Here is a 14,966-nt window from a genome sequence, read left to right as displayed (position 1 = left end):
TGGGAGGAAAAACGGACTCTTTAGCAACGGAAATGGGAAACGCTCACGCGCACATACACAAAGAATGTCTGGGGATGAGAAACCAGTACGATGACTTGCGACGACCATCATGACAGAGAGGCAATTTGTTTTTGTATTGGAGACACCCCAAAAAAAACTTACAATGTTCCCACCCTCTCTCTATCTCTGTATCTCTCACTGTTTCATTTTATTCTCCCCTTTCCATGTCAGTCTCGTGTCAGGAGGGAATTGTGGGATCTCGGTTTCAAAAAAGAATTCCGGTTTGGTTGGTTGGTTGGTTGAATTATTCGAGCTGAATATTAAAATTTCGTTGTCGGAAGGCATCCATCGCCTTGAAGCTGCGCGGCACAGAGACAGACAAAAAAACAGTCAGGAGAGGTGACGAGGGAGACAGGGGCAAACAAAGATGCTCACCCAGGTATCTAGGTGCCCTCATTCCTACACAGGTACCCAGATAGGAATATATAGGTACACAGGGTTCAAAAATGCAATGAGGTTATAACAAGGGAATAAGGCAACATGGCAGTAATGTCACTTTACAAAGCCTACCACTACCACTACCACTACCGCTACCCCTACCCCTACCCGACGAGGAAGCGTCTAGGTAAGTAAGAAGGAAAGGTAGGTACTTGGTTAGTTGCTCCGTATAATTCCTGAGAACCCAACCCAGCCTCACCAGGTCAAATTAAGTGAGTTAAGACCAATTTGAAAAAGGACCAGATAAGGTACCAATAGAGACAGGCAGGCTGTAGGGAGATAATCTTTGATTTGGTTTTGGATTTGATTGGACTCGACTCGATTCAGAAGCGTCGCTTCTTCTTCGCACCAGCGTTCGCAGCTATAGTGCGCTTGAGTTCCATTCGTCTGCGATTGGCCTTTTCTTCCACCGTCTCTTCCTTTGCGGGGGACGGCGAGTCCCTTTTACCGTGAGGGTGTGATGGAGGTTCAGATTCGACCTTGCTCGTGTCCTTGTCCTTGGAATGACGAGGTGCTACATCCCTTGAGCGAAGTCGCGTGGTAGATGGAGAAGGTGAGTTTGTGGCATCCGAGTCATTGTCACTGCCGTTATCATTGTCTTCGGAAGTTTGCTTGTTACCCTTCGTCTTGCGAGACGAGTTGGATTGTGGTCCTGCTGAGGATGCGGAAGGCGAGGAGCTTGGCTGTGCTTGAGTGGATTGTTTGTGTGCCCCGATCCGCCCTAGTTTTCGCCGCCGCGGTGTGGTTTGCGTTCCGGGCTTGGATTGAGAATCCGACTCGGAACCCGATGGGTCGTTGCTGTTGTTGCCATTCTTCAGATTGGATTGTCCACGGGACGAAGTATCTGCGTCTCTTTCTCCTGACGACGTTGTTGCGGATTTGGCACCGAGACGTCCAAGGCGATGGTGCTGGCGTGGCTGAGGTTTGGCCGGGGAAGGCGACGCGTCGAGATCGAGCTCAGAGGAATCGTCTGTTTGAGCAGAGGGAGGGGAGCGATAATGATTCTTCTCCTTTGAAGCATGTCGTGTGGGCGACGGCGATGGAGATGGAGATTTTCGCAATGGCTGCTTTGATCTTAGGGCACCAATTGTAGACTCCGACCCTCGCGCTTTGGACAGCGGTTTGACTTCCTCGTCCTCATCCTCGGTTGCGGTGGCCGTAGACGTTGAACTGTCAGAACCACGGCGCGGTGGCGAAGATCCATTTGTTCTATCAGGTGAAGGTGATTCGCTCCTCGATTCTGTGTGACCAAACGACTTCGTTGCATTGCGGCGACCTAGTCTGCCTATCTTTGAGAGCTTTCCTCGATTGGCTGTGCGTTCTTCGCCTTCGTCTTCCTCGTCTGGCTCGGGCATTGGGGTTGCTAATGGCTTGGTAGTGGGACCTCCTCTGGATCTGAGGGCAGGAGGTGTAGGTTGTCTCTGAGGCGAGCTCGGCATTAGCAATGACGACGCCACATGACCCTCCACGGATTAGATCACGTACCTCGAATTCGTCATCGGAATCGGTAGACTCATCGTTTGATTTACTCTCTCCTCGAATATCCCTGGACGCAGTTGACTTTGGCCGCTCAGTTTTCTTTGACCCGGCGACCTCCTTCTTCGTAGGCGAAGATAACTCTTTGACCCAGCCCTCGTGCTCGGCCTTCGAATGGGCAAAACACTTCTCGCAGCCACGGACAAGATTTCCCAGGCCAGTGCGGTCGGCACCTTCATAGCCGTCATCATTGGCGAACTGCTTAGTCCACAGTTTCTCGTCGAAAGGTGCCATCCCCGGAACGTGCTTCTTGGCATCTGTAACTGTGACTTGTGCTCCTCGCCGTGCCATTCCCGTAATCCCAGGGAAAACTAAGCTCAAATCAATAGAGGAGCTGCCGATTCTTTCGAGCAGTCGAGAGATGATGTGGTCCTTGTCCTTGATGGCACGAATAAGTGACTTGATCTTGTCTTGCGAAACTGCGACTTCATGCAGGCTGGGGCGAAGGATGCGTTCTGCCATCTCTGACGCGTCTTGAGGGGTGAGTTTGAAGGTCCATTCAAGCCGTTTCAGCGGCTTGGGAAGATCCAACTTTGTACTTAGGATGAGGACTTGCGAGTTTCTGATTACTTGTTTAGAAAGGACATTCTCGCCATCTTTCAAGCTCTTGGCGATTTTGGTCAAGAGGACGTCGAATTGATCAGAGGATACTGACGGATCGATGCTCGTGTGTTGACGGGCCGCTTCACCTATGATGTCGTATTTGTCGAGGGAGCTCTCCCATACCGAGATCAAATCGGTCATCAACAAATTCAGGCATTCGCCATCTGTGTTCAGGTTATAGAATAGCTTAGGACATTGTTTCCGAGACGGCTCCTGCAGTTCCTGCCAGCCTTGTTGTCCCAAGTCCGGCATTGTCGCGGCACGCTGTTGCGGGCATGTCAGGTGTCGAGATTGCTCCCCAGTGTTGCTCTGGAGGCTTGCAGCCTACCCTGCGCAGATCCACAGGCCTACAAAAGATGAAGTGATGTAGGTCTGGATTCTTGTCGGGTTGAGATACAGTCACAGAAGGCAGAGCAAGAGACGTGACGTCGAGCTGGATGACTAAGCGACTAAGCGAGGGCGAGCCACCGAAGTCGCCCAAAGAACGCGTACATACCCAGGCGAGGGATTGGCTTTGGCACTCTTTCGCAATGCATTGTCAATATACGCCCTCTTTTGCGCGTGCCAGGGTCTCCTACAGGCGAATTTGATATGAATGCAGAGTATGCATTTTCGTCATACTGGCGGTTACAGCGGATCTCGTGATGATCTCTAGCCAAAGGTCTGGCCGGGCTTGGCGTCGATTGGCCTCATCCCGCCTTGTGCCCCAGCTTTGATTCTCTTACTCCTCGTCACTCTAGTTCTGGACGACCATCATGCATCGTAATGTGATCCGATGCCACTGCCTTTCAACTGTACATACACACACTATCCGTAACTCAGGGCCAGCCTCTCGACAGTGACGCCAATGATACCCGGACGACGGAAGTTCTCTAGAACAAGGACCGGGTGTTGGACATGCAGGTAAGTCGCCTTCTTCGAATCCTTATTTGCTAGAGGCTAACTCTTTCAAGGCAAGCTGGATATAAGTGTGATGAAGTCAAGCCAGCCTGTGGGCGCTGCACAAGGCTCAAGATCGCCTGCGAAGGCTATGCCCCTCGACTGGTATGGCGCGATACTGCAACCCCAGAATCAGGTGGACGTAGCAGGAAACGAAAGCAGACCTCAGAAGAGGCCCCAACTTCCGGTCTGCGTTATCACTTTGCAACGCCATCTACCACCAGCACAGGGCCCGCACCTCAATCAATAAAGTCGGAAGATGCGGTGGACGTGGTGCCGAGAGAACTGTTGTCGCCTCACAGCAGCCCTGCTAGTATGGCCCAAGGACTACGAGTCGAGGAATATCGCCACTTGCACCATTGGACTACAGTTGTAGCCCCTTTGCTGTCTGTGACCTCCAAGGCCGAAGTCAACCCCTTCCAGAGACACTTCATCCCCATGGCCTATGACAATGGCTCACTACGTTACACTATGCTTCTCTGTGCTGCAAAGCATCTCTCCCTTCTTGTGAATCAACCACAGGACCAGCAACTGATTCTGCGCTACCAAGGACTTGCACTTCGAAACTTGAATGAAGCTCTGAGCGACGAAAACGAAGCTCTTTCCAATCCCACTCTAGCGGCGGTATTGTTGATGCAGCTAAGCCAGATGTTTGCTTCGGATCAGGAGTCGAGAGCAGATCATCTAGTTGGCGCCAAGTACATCATCGCGAAGAGGCATCGTCTCGCCAACAATCCGGACTCCTGTGGTCGATTCCTGGAAAGCTTATTCAAATATCACGATGTCATGTCCTCAATCACGCGAAGTGACCGCCCCCTTCTGAATCATGATTGCCCGCCAGCCTCGGACTCGGACGCATTTCTTGGAAGTATTGAGCCGCTATTGGAGATCATTTCCCAGATCAGTGAACTTCAGCCGCGGAAGAAGCTCATATCTCAGAACTCAGTCGAAGATACTGATGAAGCGACTAGCGACTCATTCATTCGCATTAGTGGCTCACTCCTGGAGACTCAACTGGAGAGCTGGAATTCACCACGTAAGGATGCAGACTGGTTCAATACCGCCGAGGCGTTTCGTCATGCCGCATTCATTTACCTGTATCGTGTGATCGATGATATCGGCGCACCTGACCCCCGCACATTGTATCACGTCAAGCAGTGCGTTGAGGCCCTGAGATCCACAGCAATCACCTCGCCTCTACTGTCCATCCATGCCTGGCCTATCTTCACGGCAGGATGTGAGGCGCTAGAAGCATCTGAGCGGGACTTCTGCCGCCAAAGGCTTGACGACATGTTTAATGACCGCAAACTATTGTCATTACTCCGCGTCAAACGAGCAATGGAAGACGTCTGGGATCAAAAGGATCGAGAAGCCCTATTTGGTGCAGACGTGGGTAAACTCGACTGTATCAATGTATTAAAGCAGAAAGGAAGCAATATTGATCTCGGTTGATACAAAATCCACTTTTGGCAGGAAAGACCTGTCCAGCGATACGAGCACTATTTTTGAGAGCCGCGAAATGACGGCTCTCGTCATGGAAGCAGTGAGAAATCATGGTCATGTTTCCCCTGCAGATAATCATAGTCTTCGTCCACCCACTCGACGCATGGCACTAGTCGACCCCAATTGATCTTGCCCTGTAAGGCTTTTGGCAAGACAAACTTCTGGTTGCTTCGATACCATGCTGGGAAGTGAATTGTCACGAGCATGACTCTTGGCTGGTCGGTTGTGTTGGGCATGCCAGCATGCCACAATCTGAAATCCCGGATAATCAAGGATCCTTTCGGCAGCGAGGGCTGGAGTGGCGGGGAGATTTTTCGACGCTCCTCTAGCAAATCTTTGCGAACTCCGTCCTCACGGTTCTCGGAGGTCGTGTACTGATCAGAATCCGTGTGGCTGCCAAGCCAGATCTCTGTGGCACCATTCTCAGCCGACGTATCAATGAGATTAACATTGATACAAAATCCAAAAGGGATCTTTGGGAAATCAAAATCGACATCAACATGCGCAGGCTGGCGACTGTCTGCCTTGAAGGCGGTGTTGGCGCTGTAAAATCTCATATGCGGATTGGGACCTAGCATGCACTCTGTGACTGCCACCGCCCATGGGTTTGCGATAATGTCGTCGAAGACATATTCGGCCTCAACCACTGGCTCCTGTTGAATGTTCCCTGTGCGAGAACCAAAGTTGCGATGAGTCTTGGGATTGTCGTACAGAAATTGTGCCTCCTCGACCATGCGTCCATTCAACTTATCAAGATGAGCCGGGTCAATGGCATTGGTGATGGCACACGCTCCATCTCGATGTAAGGCTTCGATTGCCTTTTGCAAATTATGGGAGGAAATTTGCTTGCTTTCGAGTTCCTCGGGTGAAAGAGTAATGTGCACCAATTGAGGTGACTGGGGTGTTGCGATCATGGTAAGGAGTGTCCCGCGCAGCTGTATCAGTGAGCTAAACTCTATTGTCACAGTCGACCTTTGGACGACACCGATAGCTTCCGCCACAGGCGTGTTATATACGGCACTTCTTCAGCAGGGCCCGATGGACAATTTGTTCCAAGCTCACAACAAGCTCAATAGCATTACGTCGAGATATCAAATCTCCAGCCATCCCCAACTCCGGACGGCTATTAAAACCTTTATGGGCTAGACATATCATCTGATATATATTCTAGACGTTTATCTCCGCAGCACTTCCCGCAGACCGCAACACGATCGGGGAGGAGGAGCTTGCTATTTGACTGTTAAAATTCCCGCAATTGGACTAGCTCACAGAATCAGTCATCCTGCAGCTCCACAGATTTCCACCCGGATTCGACCAACTCCATATACAGCTCGAGGTCCGATCTCTTCCTTATGATGCGCTTCAAGATCCACAAGATAAGCACGCAAGCGAAGCACGCGGGCGTTATCGTCTATTCGGAGGCAAACGCTGTCAAGCGATAACAAGACATCTTTGAAACGGTGGGCCGGGAAGTTGTCCTGCCTGAATTGCCCGTGTGGCCCAGCCGGGCCACTGGCTTGCATAGCTTGTTCTCGCCAACCTTGGAGAGGCTATTTCAATATCAAAGGCATTTGCTATGAAGATACCCAGCCGTGTCTGCCAATGCATTCTCCTGCAACTGCTAGATTACCCCAAAAGGAAATAGCACGGACCTGTCGAGACCATGCCATCTTTTCCGTTCAGACTGTGAATATCTATATAACCTGGGCAGACTTCTGAGGCAATAATAGCTGACAAAACGTCGTACCATTTATTTCCTTTTCCTCGATACTGTGGAGAACAGAGCAAGCAGACATGGCGACTGATCTCAAGAAGACTACAGGAGTGGCTCAGACTGACATTGATGTCGGCTCCCTCAGTGCTGCCGATATCAGCGCCCTCAATGAAGCTGAGAAGTCCCTCGCACATACTAGGTTCGAGCACAGCCTTGGGTTTTGGCAGGCGGTGAAACATTATCGCCCGGCACTTCTATGGGCGGCCTTCGTCAACTTGTCCGTAATCCTCTGCGGCTTTGACGGTGCCCTGATCGGCAGCCTGGTTGGGCTGTCGCCTTTCACACGCACATATGGGAGACTCGTCAATGGGGAATACCAAGTCGCACCGTCGTGGCTGTCTGCATTCAACTACGCAGCAATGCTTGGATCAATGCCCGGCTCGCTCACCGCAGGAATGGCATACGACAAGTTTGGCCCACGGATCTGCTTAGCAGCCGCATCGACAGCATCCATAGGTTTCATCTTCCTACAGTTCTTCAGTCAAGGTCCAGCTCTGCTTTTTGTCGGTGAGCTGCTCAATGGGCTTGTCCTTGGTGCTTACCCAGTCCTTGCAAATGCCTATATTGGAGACGTAAGTTGTGTCCCTGCCTTTTTATCCAGGTCAATCGAGCTCCGGCTACGCAAAAAGTTATTGGCTTCTGAAAAGATACTCGCTCACATTCATCGCAGGTCGCTCCTGTTGCCGCACGAGGTGTTATCGCAGCCTTTATCAACATTTCCTTTGTCATCGGTCAGCTAGTCGCTTCAGGCGTACTGAAAGGCACCAGCACGATCGACAGCAAGTGGTCGTATAAGATCCCATTTTCCCTCCAGTGGATCCTTCCCCTCTGTGTCCTGGCCGTGGTTTTCTTCCTCCCCACGCCGGCGTACTGGCTTTGCAAGAACGGCCGCGACGACGACGCCAGAAAGTCCCTGCAGCGTCTCACGACTGGACAGGTGGATATTGACTGCCAAATCGCAAACATCAAGGAGACACTCCGGCTCGAAGAGAGCGCGAAAGAGAAAGTGCACTTTTTGGAATGCTTCAGGGGCACCAACCTGCGCCGCACCTTGATCTCGTGCCAGGTCTTCAACATCCAAGCACTCTGCGGCAACATTTTGTTCATCAACTACGCCGTCTACTTTATGCAGATTGCCGGCCTGAAAGAGTCGGATTCGTTCTCCATGAACATTGGTTTGACGTGCATGGGCTTCGTGGGCACCCTGTTGTCGTACGTGCTGATCTCATACGCTGGCCGACGCACCATCTATCTCTGGGGCACGACGGGCATCGCGTCCATGTGTCTCCTTATCGGCATCTTGGGCGCGGTGCCTCACCACAACGCCGGCCCCGTGTGGGCCATGTGCGCGCTCATGGTCATAACCACCTTCATGTACGACCTCACAGTCGGCCCGTTGTGCTTCACCGTCATGTCCGAGGTATCCGCCGTCAAGCTCCGAGGCACCACGATCGCCCTGTCGAACGTCACCGTGACAATCACCTCCATCATCACGGCGGTCGGGATCCCTTACGCCCTCGACATCAACGGCGCCAATTGGGGCGGGAAGCTCGGATTCCTGTTCGCCGGGCTTGGTCTGCTCAACATGGCTTGGTGTTACTTCTTCCTGCCCGAGACCGGAGGCCGGACTTTTGAAGAGCTAGATTTGATGTTCCAGCTTAAAGTGCCTACCAAGCGGTTCAAGTCTTACAGGATCGAAGGAACTCACGTCGCTGACGACGAGCTCGGGAGTGGGGAAGTTGCTCAGCACACATAGCTTTGTTTTCTTGGACTTGGAACTTCGCAAAGCGGTACCCGAGGACTCTCTCGTACCTTGACCTTGAGAAGGATTGCCCTGGACGCATGTCATCTTTGCACAGTCGCTGTGCTGTGTTGTGCCCACTCTTGGTAGACGACGCGCCATCCTCTCACAAGATACGTACTATATGAGACGACGTTGTTCAATACACACTCTACTAAAGCAGGAACTTTCCGCGCCATAGATCTATTGTTCGTGTCAAACATCTAGATATCTAGAGCTTGCTGCCTAACAAGCCGAAAGTCGAAAAGACTACGCCTGACAGAGAGCTGATATCTGTCCAAAACAAGAAAACTCTCTCAAAGAGGGGGGTATCACTAACTCAAACTCGTGGAACATCATAATATCATAAAGTCATCGTACCGTCTCATCATCGCCCGCGATTCATGCGTCAGTCAATCAATCAGAGTTCGTCGTCCTCACTCTCTGACTCTGTCTCGGTCTCGGCCTCAATGTCAATCCACTTTGCCTCGTCGCGCTTGACTTCGTCCACGATGAGCTTCTCTTCGAGCTTGGCTTTTTCTTTTCCTTCATCTTCGTCACCATCTCTTTCTTCTTCCTTTTCCCTTTTCAGATCAACCTCTTCTTGCTTGACGTCGCCATGGTAGAATTCTTCCTGCTTGACCAGTCCAGCCAGGACGTCCCGTCTCGCATGATAGAATCGATCAAGACACTCTCTCCGCTTGGCCTGCGTCCAGCTCTCGACGGCGAGAGCAAACCAGACCACATCATCGTATCCCGCCCAGCGCGCCATGCTGCAGAATTGCCGTCGTTTAACAGGCGTAGGCGGTCTGAACCTGTACCGAACCTCTCCGTCTGGAGTGACGATTCTGTCTTCAGTGTACCCATTATCGTCGCTGGGTCCGACTAAATTGCGCTGTGGCTGCGACTGTGACTCGTCCTCGAACACTTTCGTCAATTGCTCTCGTGGGGCCCAGTCGGCGTCACCCACAGCCTTCTCGGCCCGCTTGGACAGGTACTCCTCTACCTTGGAAGTGCCGATGACTTCGCTGTTCTCATGCGTGTACGAAACGCCCACAGATGACAGGATGGCTTGGACGGGGTCAGTCCTTCTTGGGGTATCTTCGGCTCGGAATGAAGAAGGCTTATTGGCCTTGCCCCGACGAGGTTTGTCGTCGCCGATAATCTCAGCTGCGAGTTGAGACATGGCCGCGTCTTCCTTCTCCTCCGTCTTAATGAGGCGGTCTTCATCTCGCCCCTCGCCGTCCGACGAGTCCGAGTCATGCTCCTCAAATTCGAGACTCGCGACACGGACTCCAGCCTTAGACTCTGCGACGTTTGTCTTGTTCACAATATCTCGAAGGACTTGGTTTTCATTCTGGTAGGCGAAGAGATTCTGAAGGCCGAAAATCTCACCCTTTTGATCTTTGCGGTCTTGGACGCCTTGGAAATATCGTCGCTCCGAAGTTGCGTTGTATCCGATGTTGGCTTGCTGCTGTTTGTAGATCTGACGTGCATACACGATTTCTTCCATTGTGCCCTGACTGACAAGGCGAAACACTTCGACGTCGCGGGTCTGTCCGATTCTGTACGCGCGATCTTGTGCTTGCAAGTCAAAGCTCGGGTTCCAATTTGGATCTACAATTACGACCTTATTAGCAGAGGTGATATTCAGTCCTACACCGCCGGCTTTCGTACTGATCAGGAACACGAATTGAGTAGGATCCGTGTTGAATTCTTTGACCGTTTGATATCGATCTTCATACGCCATACTACCGTCGAGGTACTTCACGTTGAATTGCGTACTGATGAACAAGTTGAGAAGCATGCGTAGGAGCCGGACGCTGTGCGAAAATATAAGCACCTTGTTGTCACCCTGATCATGCCAAAAGGTGAGTAGTTTCTTCAAGACCCTCCATTTTCCACAATATTCGGGATTACCGGTGTGCAGAATGCTGTCGCGAGTTTTGTACAGTTCCCGCCATTGATCGGGCATTGCGATCTCGAGCATGTCGAGGTCTTTCGCCTGTTTCTCGCTCGAATCGCTGCCTTGAGGGATTAGGCTGGCTAGATGATTCGATATCTTCTGAAGGTTGGCTATTGCAGGAAATACCCAATGCTGCCAGGGAGATCCGTCTTCCAGCACCATGTTGCAGCACCAACCAGCCTTCTTGCCGCTGCCACATTCACAAGGCTGGCCGCTGTCTCTGATGTAAGATACGATATCGCTGTCCAGAAAATTCTGATAAGCTTTCGCCTGTGTGGGTGTCAATGGACAAAACACCACACGATCGGTCTTTTTGGGAAGTTGGGCTTTTATGAGGGCTTTCGTGCGTCGCAAGAAGAATTGCGGTAAGAGGTTAGTGACAAGCATCTTCGCCGTCCTTCTCGCCCGAGCAAGCTCATAATTCGAAGCATTGTGGCTCTGGCCCAGCTTTAGTGGTATGCAAATCGTCTCCTTCCAGGTCGTTATCGGACCAAGTTTACCAGGATTAGTCCAGTTGAGTAGCACCCACAACTCTTCGTATTTGTTCTGGATAGCTGTTCCGGTCAATCCGATGCGACACAGGGCGTTGACATCGGCCATGGCTTTTGTGATTTCGGATTTGCGCTCTTTGATCTGGTGACATTCGTCCGCAACAACACAATCCCACTCAACCAGATTGATCTCCTCCTTGTGTGTGCGGTAGGTATGGTACGTTGTGATCATTACCTCTAACATGCCTGCGTGGGCTTGCGAGAACACCTCCTGCCGACGAGAAGCGCCACCATGATATGTATCCACGTGCCACCATCCCCAGCGTCTGAACTCGTCTTTCCAATTTTCCATTAAAGTGCCGGGACAAATGATCAACGTCCTGGGGTATTTCTGGTTTGCTCGCCTCATCTTGCGCATTCTCTTCTTGTCTCGTTCGTCACCAGTTTTGCCATAGGCCGCGGTCAAGAATGATATCACCTGTACGGTCTTCCCGAGGCCCATATCGTCACCAAGGATTCCTCCTTTTTGGTAGACAAACAATTCATGCAAGAAAGCCACGCCCTTAACTTGGTAGTCACGCAAAAATTGAGCTATTGGGGCAGGTATTAGGCCGAGGGAGTATGGCAATTGGATATCTTTGTACTCTCTGCTGGCTGTAGAAGCGGGAAACTCTGGTCTTTCTCTCAATTGCTGAAGATTCTCATCGTCCGAGAAGTAGACGTCGTCGTAAGTGGGTGGTAACCACAAACCACCTTGTTTCAATTCTTTAGTTCGTCTGTCAAACTTACTTCGACGATCCTTGACATAGTCCGGCATGGTCCATTCCATGAGGTCGGCATCCGAATCGGAGTCGTCATAGTTCTGGACTCGTTTGCGCTTCTTCTGGAGACCTCGTATACCGACGCCAGTATTGACACCGGCTTTATTCGATCCTGGCTGTCGATGTCTCGCTTTCTCTGCCTGTCTCGCTCTGTGAGAAGACTTGAGCGCTCTCTTTTTAGCCTTTTTCTCACGATTTTTAAATCTCTCGTCTTCTGACTGCATGTACTTCAGCTCATCATCCGAGTCCAACTGTACACGCTCGAGAGCAGTGGCGACCGCACCGTGCTGCTTCGGCGTAGGCACTTCATCATTGAGAGTGGCTGCATCAGAGCGTCCTGCATGGCGGCCCGAAGTGAGATGGCGAACGTCCAGGGGAGACCTCTCGGCCTTGACCGTGGCTTTGGGAAGACAGGTAGCCTGACGCTTGACGCGTGGCGCGTCTAGATCATCGTCTTCGCTGTCGGTGAGCACCATTGCGATTTAGGTGAACAGCTTTGTGGTTGGGCGGAGTGAGATATCAGTGGTACAGAATACATGCTGCGGGCAAACAGTAACGCGGGGGCGACGATGATTTCATTCAACATCGGCCTGCGCGAAATTTCCGCGACGGCACGTGAAACTGCAATGGATTTCTTCAACACCAACACACCAACCGCTGCTTCATATCGAAGACTACCAACACAACAAAACATGCCTGCCAGAAGCTACCACCCCTTCCACTCATAGGCGCGCCCTTCACAATGCCTCTCGACACCCATTCCACATACCATCAGACCCTTCTTCGTCAAGATGGCCGACGATGGAACGAACTCCGCAGAATCACTGCCTCAATATCAACTCAGCCTTCGAGCGACGGGAGCAGCTTGTTGACGATGGGAAATACAATGGTTGTTTGTACTGTGACGGGTCCCAGGGAAGGGTACGCATCAAGCCAATTCAGAAACGGCTCTCCAGGAATACTAACAACGTTATAGACGAGGTCAGCGAGACAATAATAACGCTACAGTTGACACTGAGCTGAACATTGCTCCTTTTGCGCAAATGGACCGTCGACGCTTCAGCCGCAACGACAAACGAGTTCAAGAATTACAGACCACCATCTCGAATGCCTTTCAAAGCCACTTGTTCACACATTTATACCCCCGATCAACAATCTCAATATCTCTTCACATACTTAGCCTCGACGGCGCCTTGCTGGTGGCATGTCTGAACGCAGCAAGCCTTGCCCTGGTAGATGCAGGCGTACCTATGCCGTCAATCTTAGCCGCAATTTCAAGCGGGAACATCACGCCCGCCGACGACTCGTCCGCGAAGCCGGAACCGATACTCGACCTCAACATTGCAGAGGAGCAGGAGCTACCATTTTTGTCCATTGCTACTGTATCCGGCCAACCTGGGATGGAGGACAGAGTGTCTGTGCTAGTGATGGAATCCCGCTGTCAGATTGGTGGAGCGAACAGTAAGATGGAAAGCATGCTAGCTACTGGTGTAGACGGATGCCAACAAGTGAGGCGGAAGATGGAGGATGTGATTAGGAAGCACGGCACAAAAGTTATGCAGAGTAGGAAATAAAGCGGTCTGTCAACGACAATGCCGTGTTCGACGACCTCACAAAAGAAGAGACCGTTTCGCGTGTCAGAAAGTCGGCTCAAACCAGGGATCAAGGGACGAAGGACTCGCGAAAAAAAGCGACAGACGTTCAAGGTTCCAGCCTGGAAGCTCTTCATGCACCGCATGGGCATCGCCAGCTCAACCAGGTATGAAATGCCTCCCTAAATCAGACTTCAATTTAGCTTGCGCTTTCCCGGTTGACAACCTTGCCCTGATTGCCGACATTCTTCTTTGGATCAAGACGCTGCAGACTCCACGGGTCAACAGGCAAAAGGAGCCAGGATTCTGTTTACCGAGCCAGGCTCTTTGGACAATTCCAACTGTTTTTGACTTTGAGGCAATCGTCAAGTAAACGCCTTGTAAGGTACCTCATCGACCGCTCACGTGGAAATAGCGGGAAAAGCTGATACTTCTGAACTCCTGATGATGCAAGGGCGGCATGCGCTGCTTGCAAGTCATAAGCATGGAAATGAAGTGTTGGTGTACAGGACGACTACGGGTCCAGTGTCGCCACGAGGCTTGGATGAATGTGCATAGTGAGAGCAGGCGTCCCTCTCGAGCACACATCAAGCTGAGAGGTCCAGCTGAACCGAGATCATGTCTGAAGAGACGTCAGTCTACCAATAGGAATGAAGCTCGCTGGTCAATCGTGAACTTTGTTTGGGAAGAAATATGATCTACCCTGCAGTTGTTGCCCCTTGGGGATCTCAGGGATTACTGTATAAAGAGTTCAGACACCCTGTTAATGTGAACATTCCGAGTCTTGGAACATAGGATGGGTAGGGCTGTGAGACGCCCTTGAAGATTGACGGTAGTCCTGATAATAGCAAAGAGACTGATTCAACTCGGGACGGGAATTCGTCGCATGGGACTGCCGTCAAACCGTCAATGCCATGTCAGTACTTGGTATCTTTTGATACTCGCACATTGACTTGTGTTGCATGTAACTGCACAAGGCCTGACTGAGATTGTTCGATCATGACATGCGACCGAGAAAGCTGATAGAGCGCGCACATCCTCTGTCCACGCGGGTGTGTCTACACTATCGAGCTGATTGGTGAGTCGACGCCGAATATGCAGGTACCGATGCGTTGACATTGGGTGACGGCCATGTGCATGACGAAGCTGACTGGGGATGAGAGATGGCAGCAGCGAGAGCCGAGTCGGCCCACGCTCGCCACTACTCAATCAAAATAGCTGCAGGGCAAGGTGGCTGAAATCTTGTCGACGAAGGAGGATGATTGGACGGAATTTGCGCTTAAAAGGACAAGGCTCGATTGATTGGAGTTTTGGCGATGATACTCGCATTGTATGGAGTAACGGCACCAGTAACGGGCAATTCAGAATTTGAGATGCAGCATGGAGGATTGTACGGGGTCCTGGTTTGAGTGCTATAGGTGGAGCCTTACAGGTTACCAATAGGCACGTCGACTGCCTAAAGA

At 51.4% G+C, this 14,966-nt stretch overlaps 6 protein-coding genes across 6 annotated transcripts; 3 read left to right on the top strand and 3 right to left on the bottom strand.

Moving 5' to 3' along the window:
• Positions 1–821: 821 nt before the first annotated feature.
• Positions 822–2,889, bottom strand: PV08_03349 (uncharacterized protein; the record flags this gene model as incomplete). The annotated part of the gene is made up of 2 exons (XM_016377705.1): positions 822–1,919; positions 1,984–2,889. The coding sequence occupies 2 exons, from the start codon at positions 2,887–2,889 to the stop codon at positions 822–824; spliced, it is 2,004 nt and encodes a 667-aa protein (XP_016239275.1).
• Positions 2,890–3,484: 595 nt separating this feature from the next.
• On the top strand, positions 3,485–5,028 carry PV08_03348 (uncharacterized protein; the record flags this gene model as incomplete). Its single annotated transcript, XM_016377704.1, has 2 exons — positions 3,485–3,540; positions 3,591–5,028. 2 exons carry the CDS (start codon positions 3,485–3,487, stop codon positions 5,026–5,028), a joined length of 1,494 nt encoding a protein of 497 aa, XP_016239274.1.
• Positions 5,029–5,108: 80 nt separating this feature from the next.
• On the bottom strand, positions 5,109–5,993 carry PV08_03347 (uncharacterized protein; the record flags this gene model as incomplete). Its single annotated transcript, XM_016377703.1, has 1 exon — positions 5,109–5,993. One exon carries the CDS (start codon positions 5,991–5,993, stop codon positions 5,109–5,111), a length of 885 nt encoding a protein of 294 aa, XP_016239273.1.
• An 880-nt stretch (positions 5,994–6,873) lies between these two features.
• Positions 6,874–8,609, top strand: PV08_03346 (uncharacterized protein; the record flags this gene model as incomplete). Its single annotated transcript, XM_016377702.1, has 2 exons — positions 6,874–7,425; positions 7,524–8,609. The coding sequence occupies 2 exons, from the start codon at positions 6,874–6,876 to the stop codon at positions 8,607–8,609; spliced, it is 1,638 nt and encodes a 545-aa protein (XP_016239272.1).
• A 445-nt stretch (positions 8,610–9,054) lies between these two features.
• PV08_03345 (uncharacterized protein) lies at positions 9,055–12,387 on the bottom strand (the record flags this gene model as incomplete). Its single annotated transcript, XM_016377701.1, has 1 exon — positions 9,055–12,387. One exon carries the CDS (start codon positions 12,385–12,387, stop codon positions 9,055–9,057), a length of 3,333 nt encoding a protein of 1,110 aa, XP_016239271.1.
• Positions 12,388–12,653: 266 nt separating this feature from the next.
• PV08_03344 (uncharacterized protein) lies at positions 12,654–13,485 on the top strand (the record flags this gene model as incomplete). The annotated part of the gene is made up of 2 exons (XM_016377700.1): positions 12,654–12,832; positions 12,888–13,485. 2 exons carry the CDS (start codon positions 12,654–12,656, stop codon positions 13,483–13,485), a joined length of 777 nt encoding a protein of 258 aa, XP_016239270.1.
• Positions 13,486–14,966: the final 1,481 nt, after the last annotated feature.

This window comes from Exophiala spinifera, assembly GCF_000836115.1.
Source record: "Exophiala spinifera strain CBS 89968 unplaced genomic scaffold supercont1.2, whole genome shotgun sequence".
Classification (NCBI taxonomy): Eukaryota; Fungi; Ascomycota; class Eurotiomycetes; order Chaetothyriales; family Herpotrichiellaceae; genus Exophiala; species Exophiala spinifera.
The sequence above is the reverse complement of the archived record's forward strand: the minus strand, read 5'-3'. Positions and strand labels throughout refer to the sequence as shown.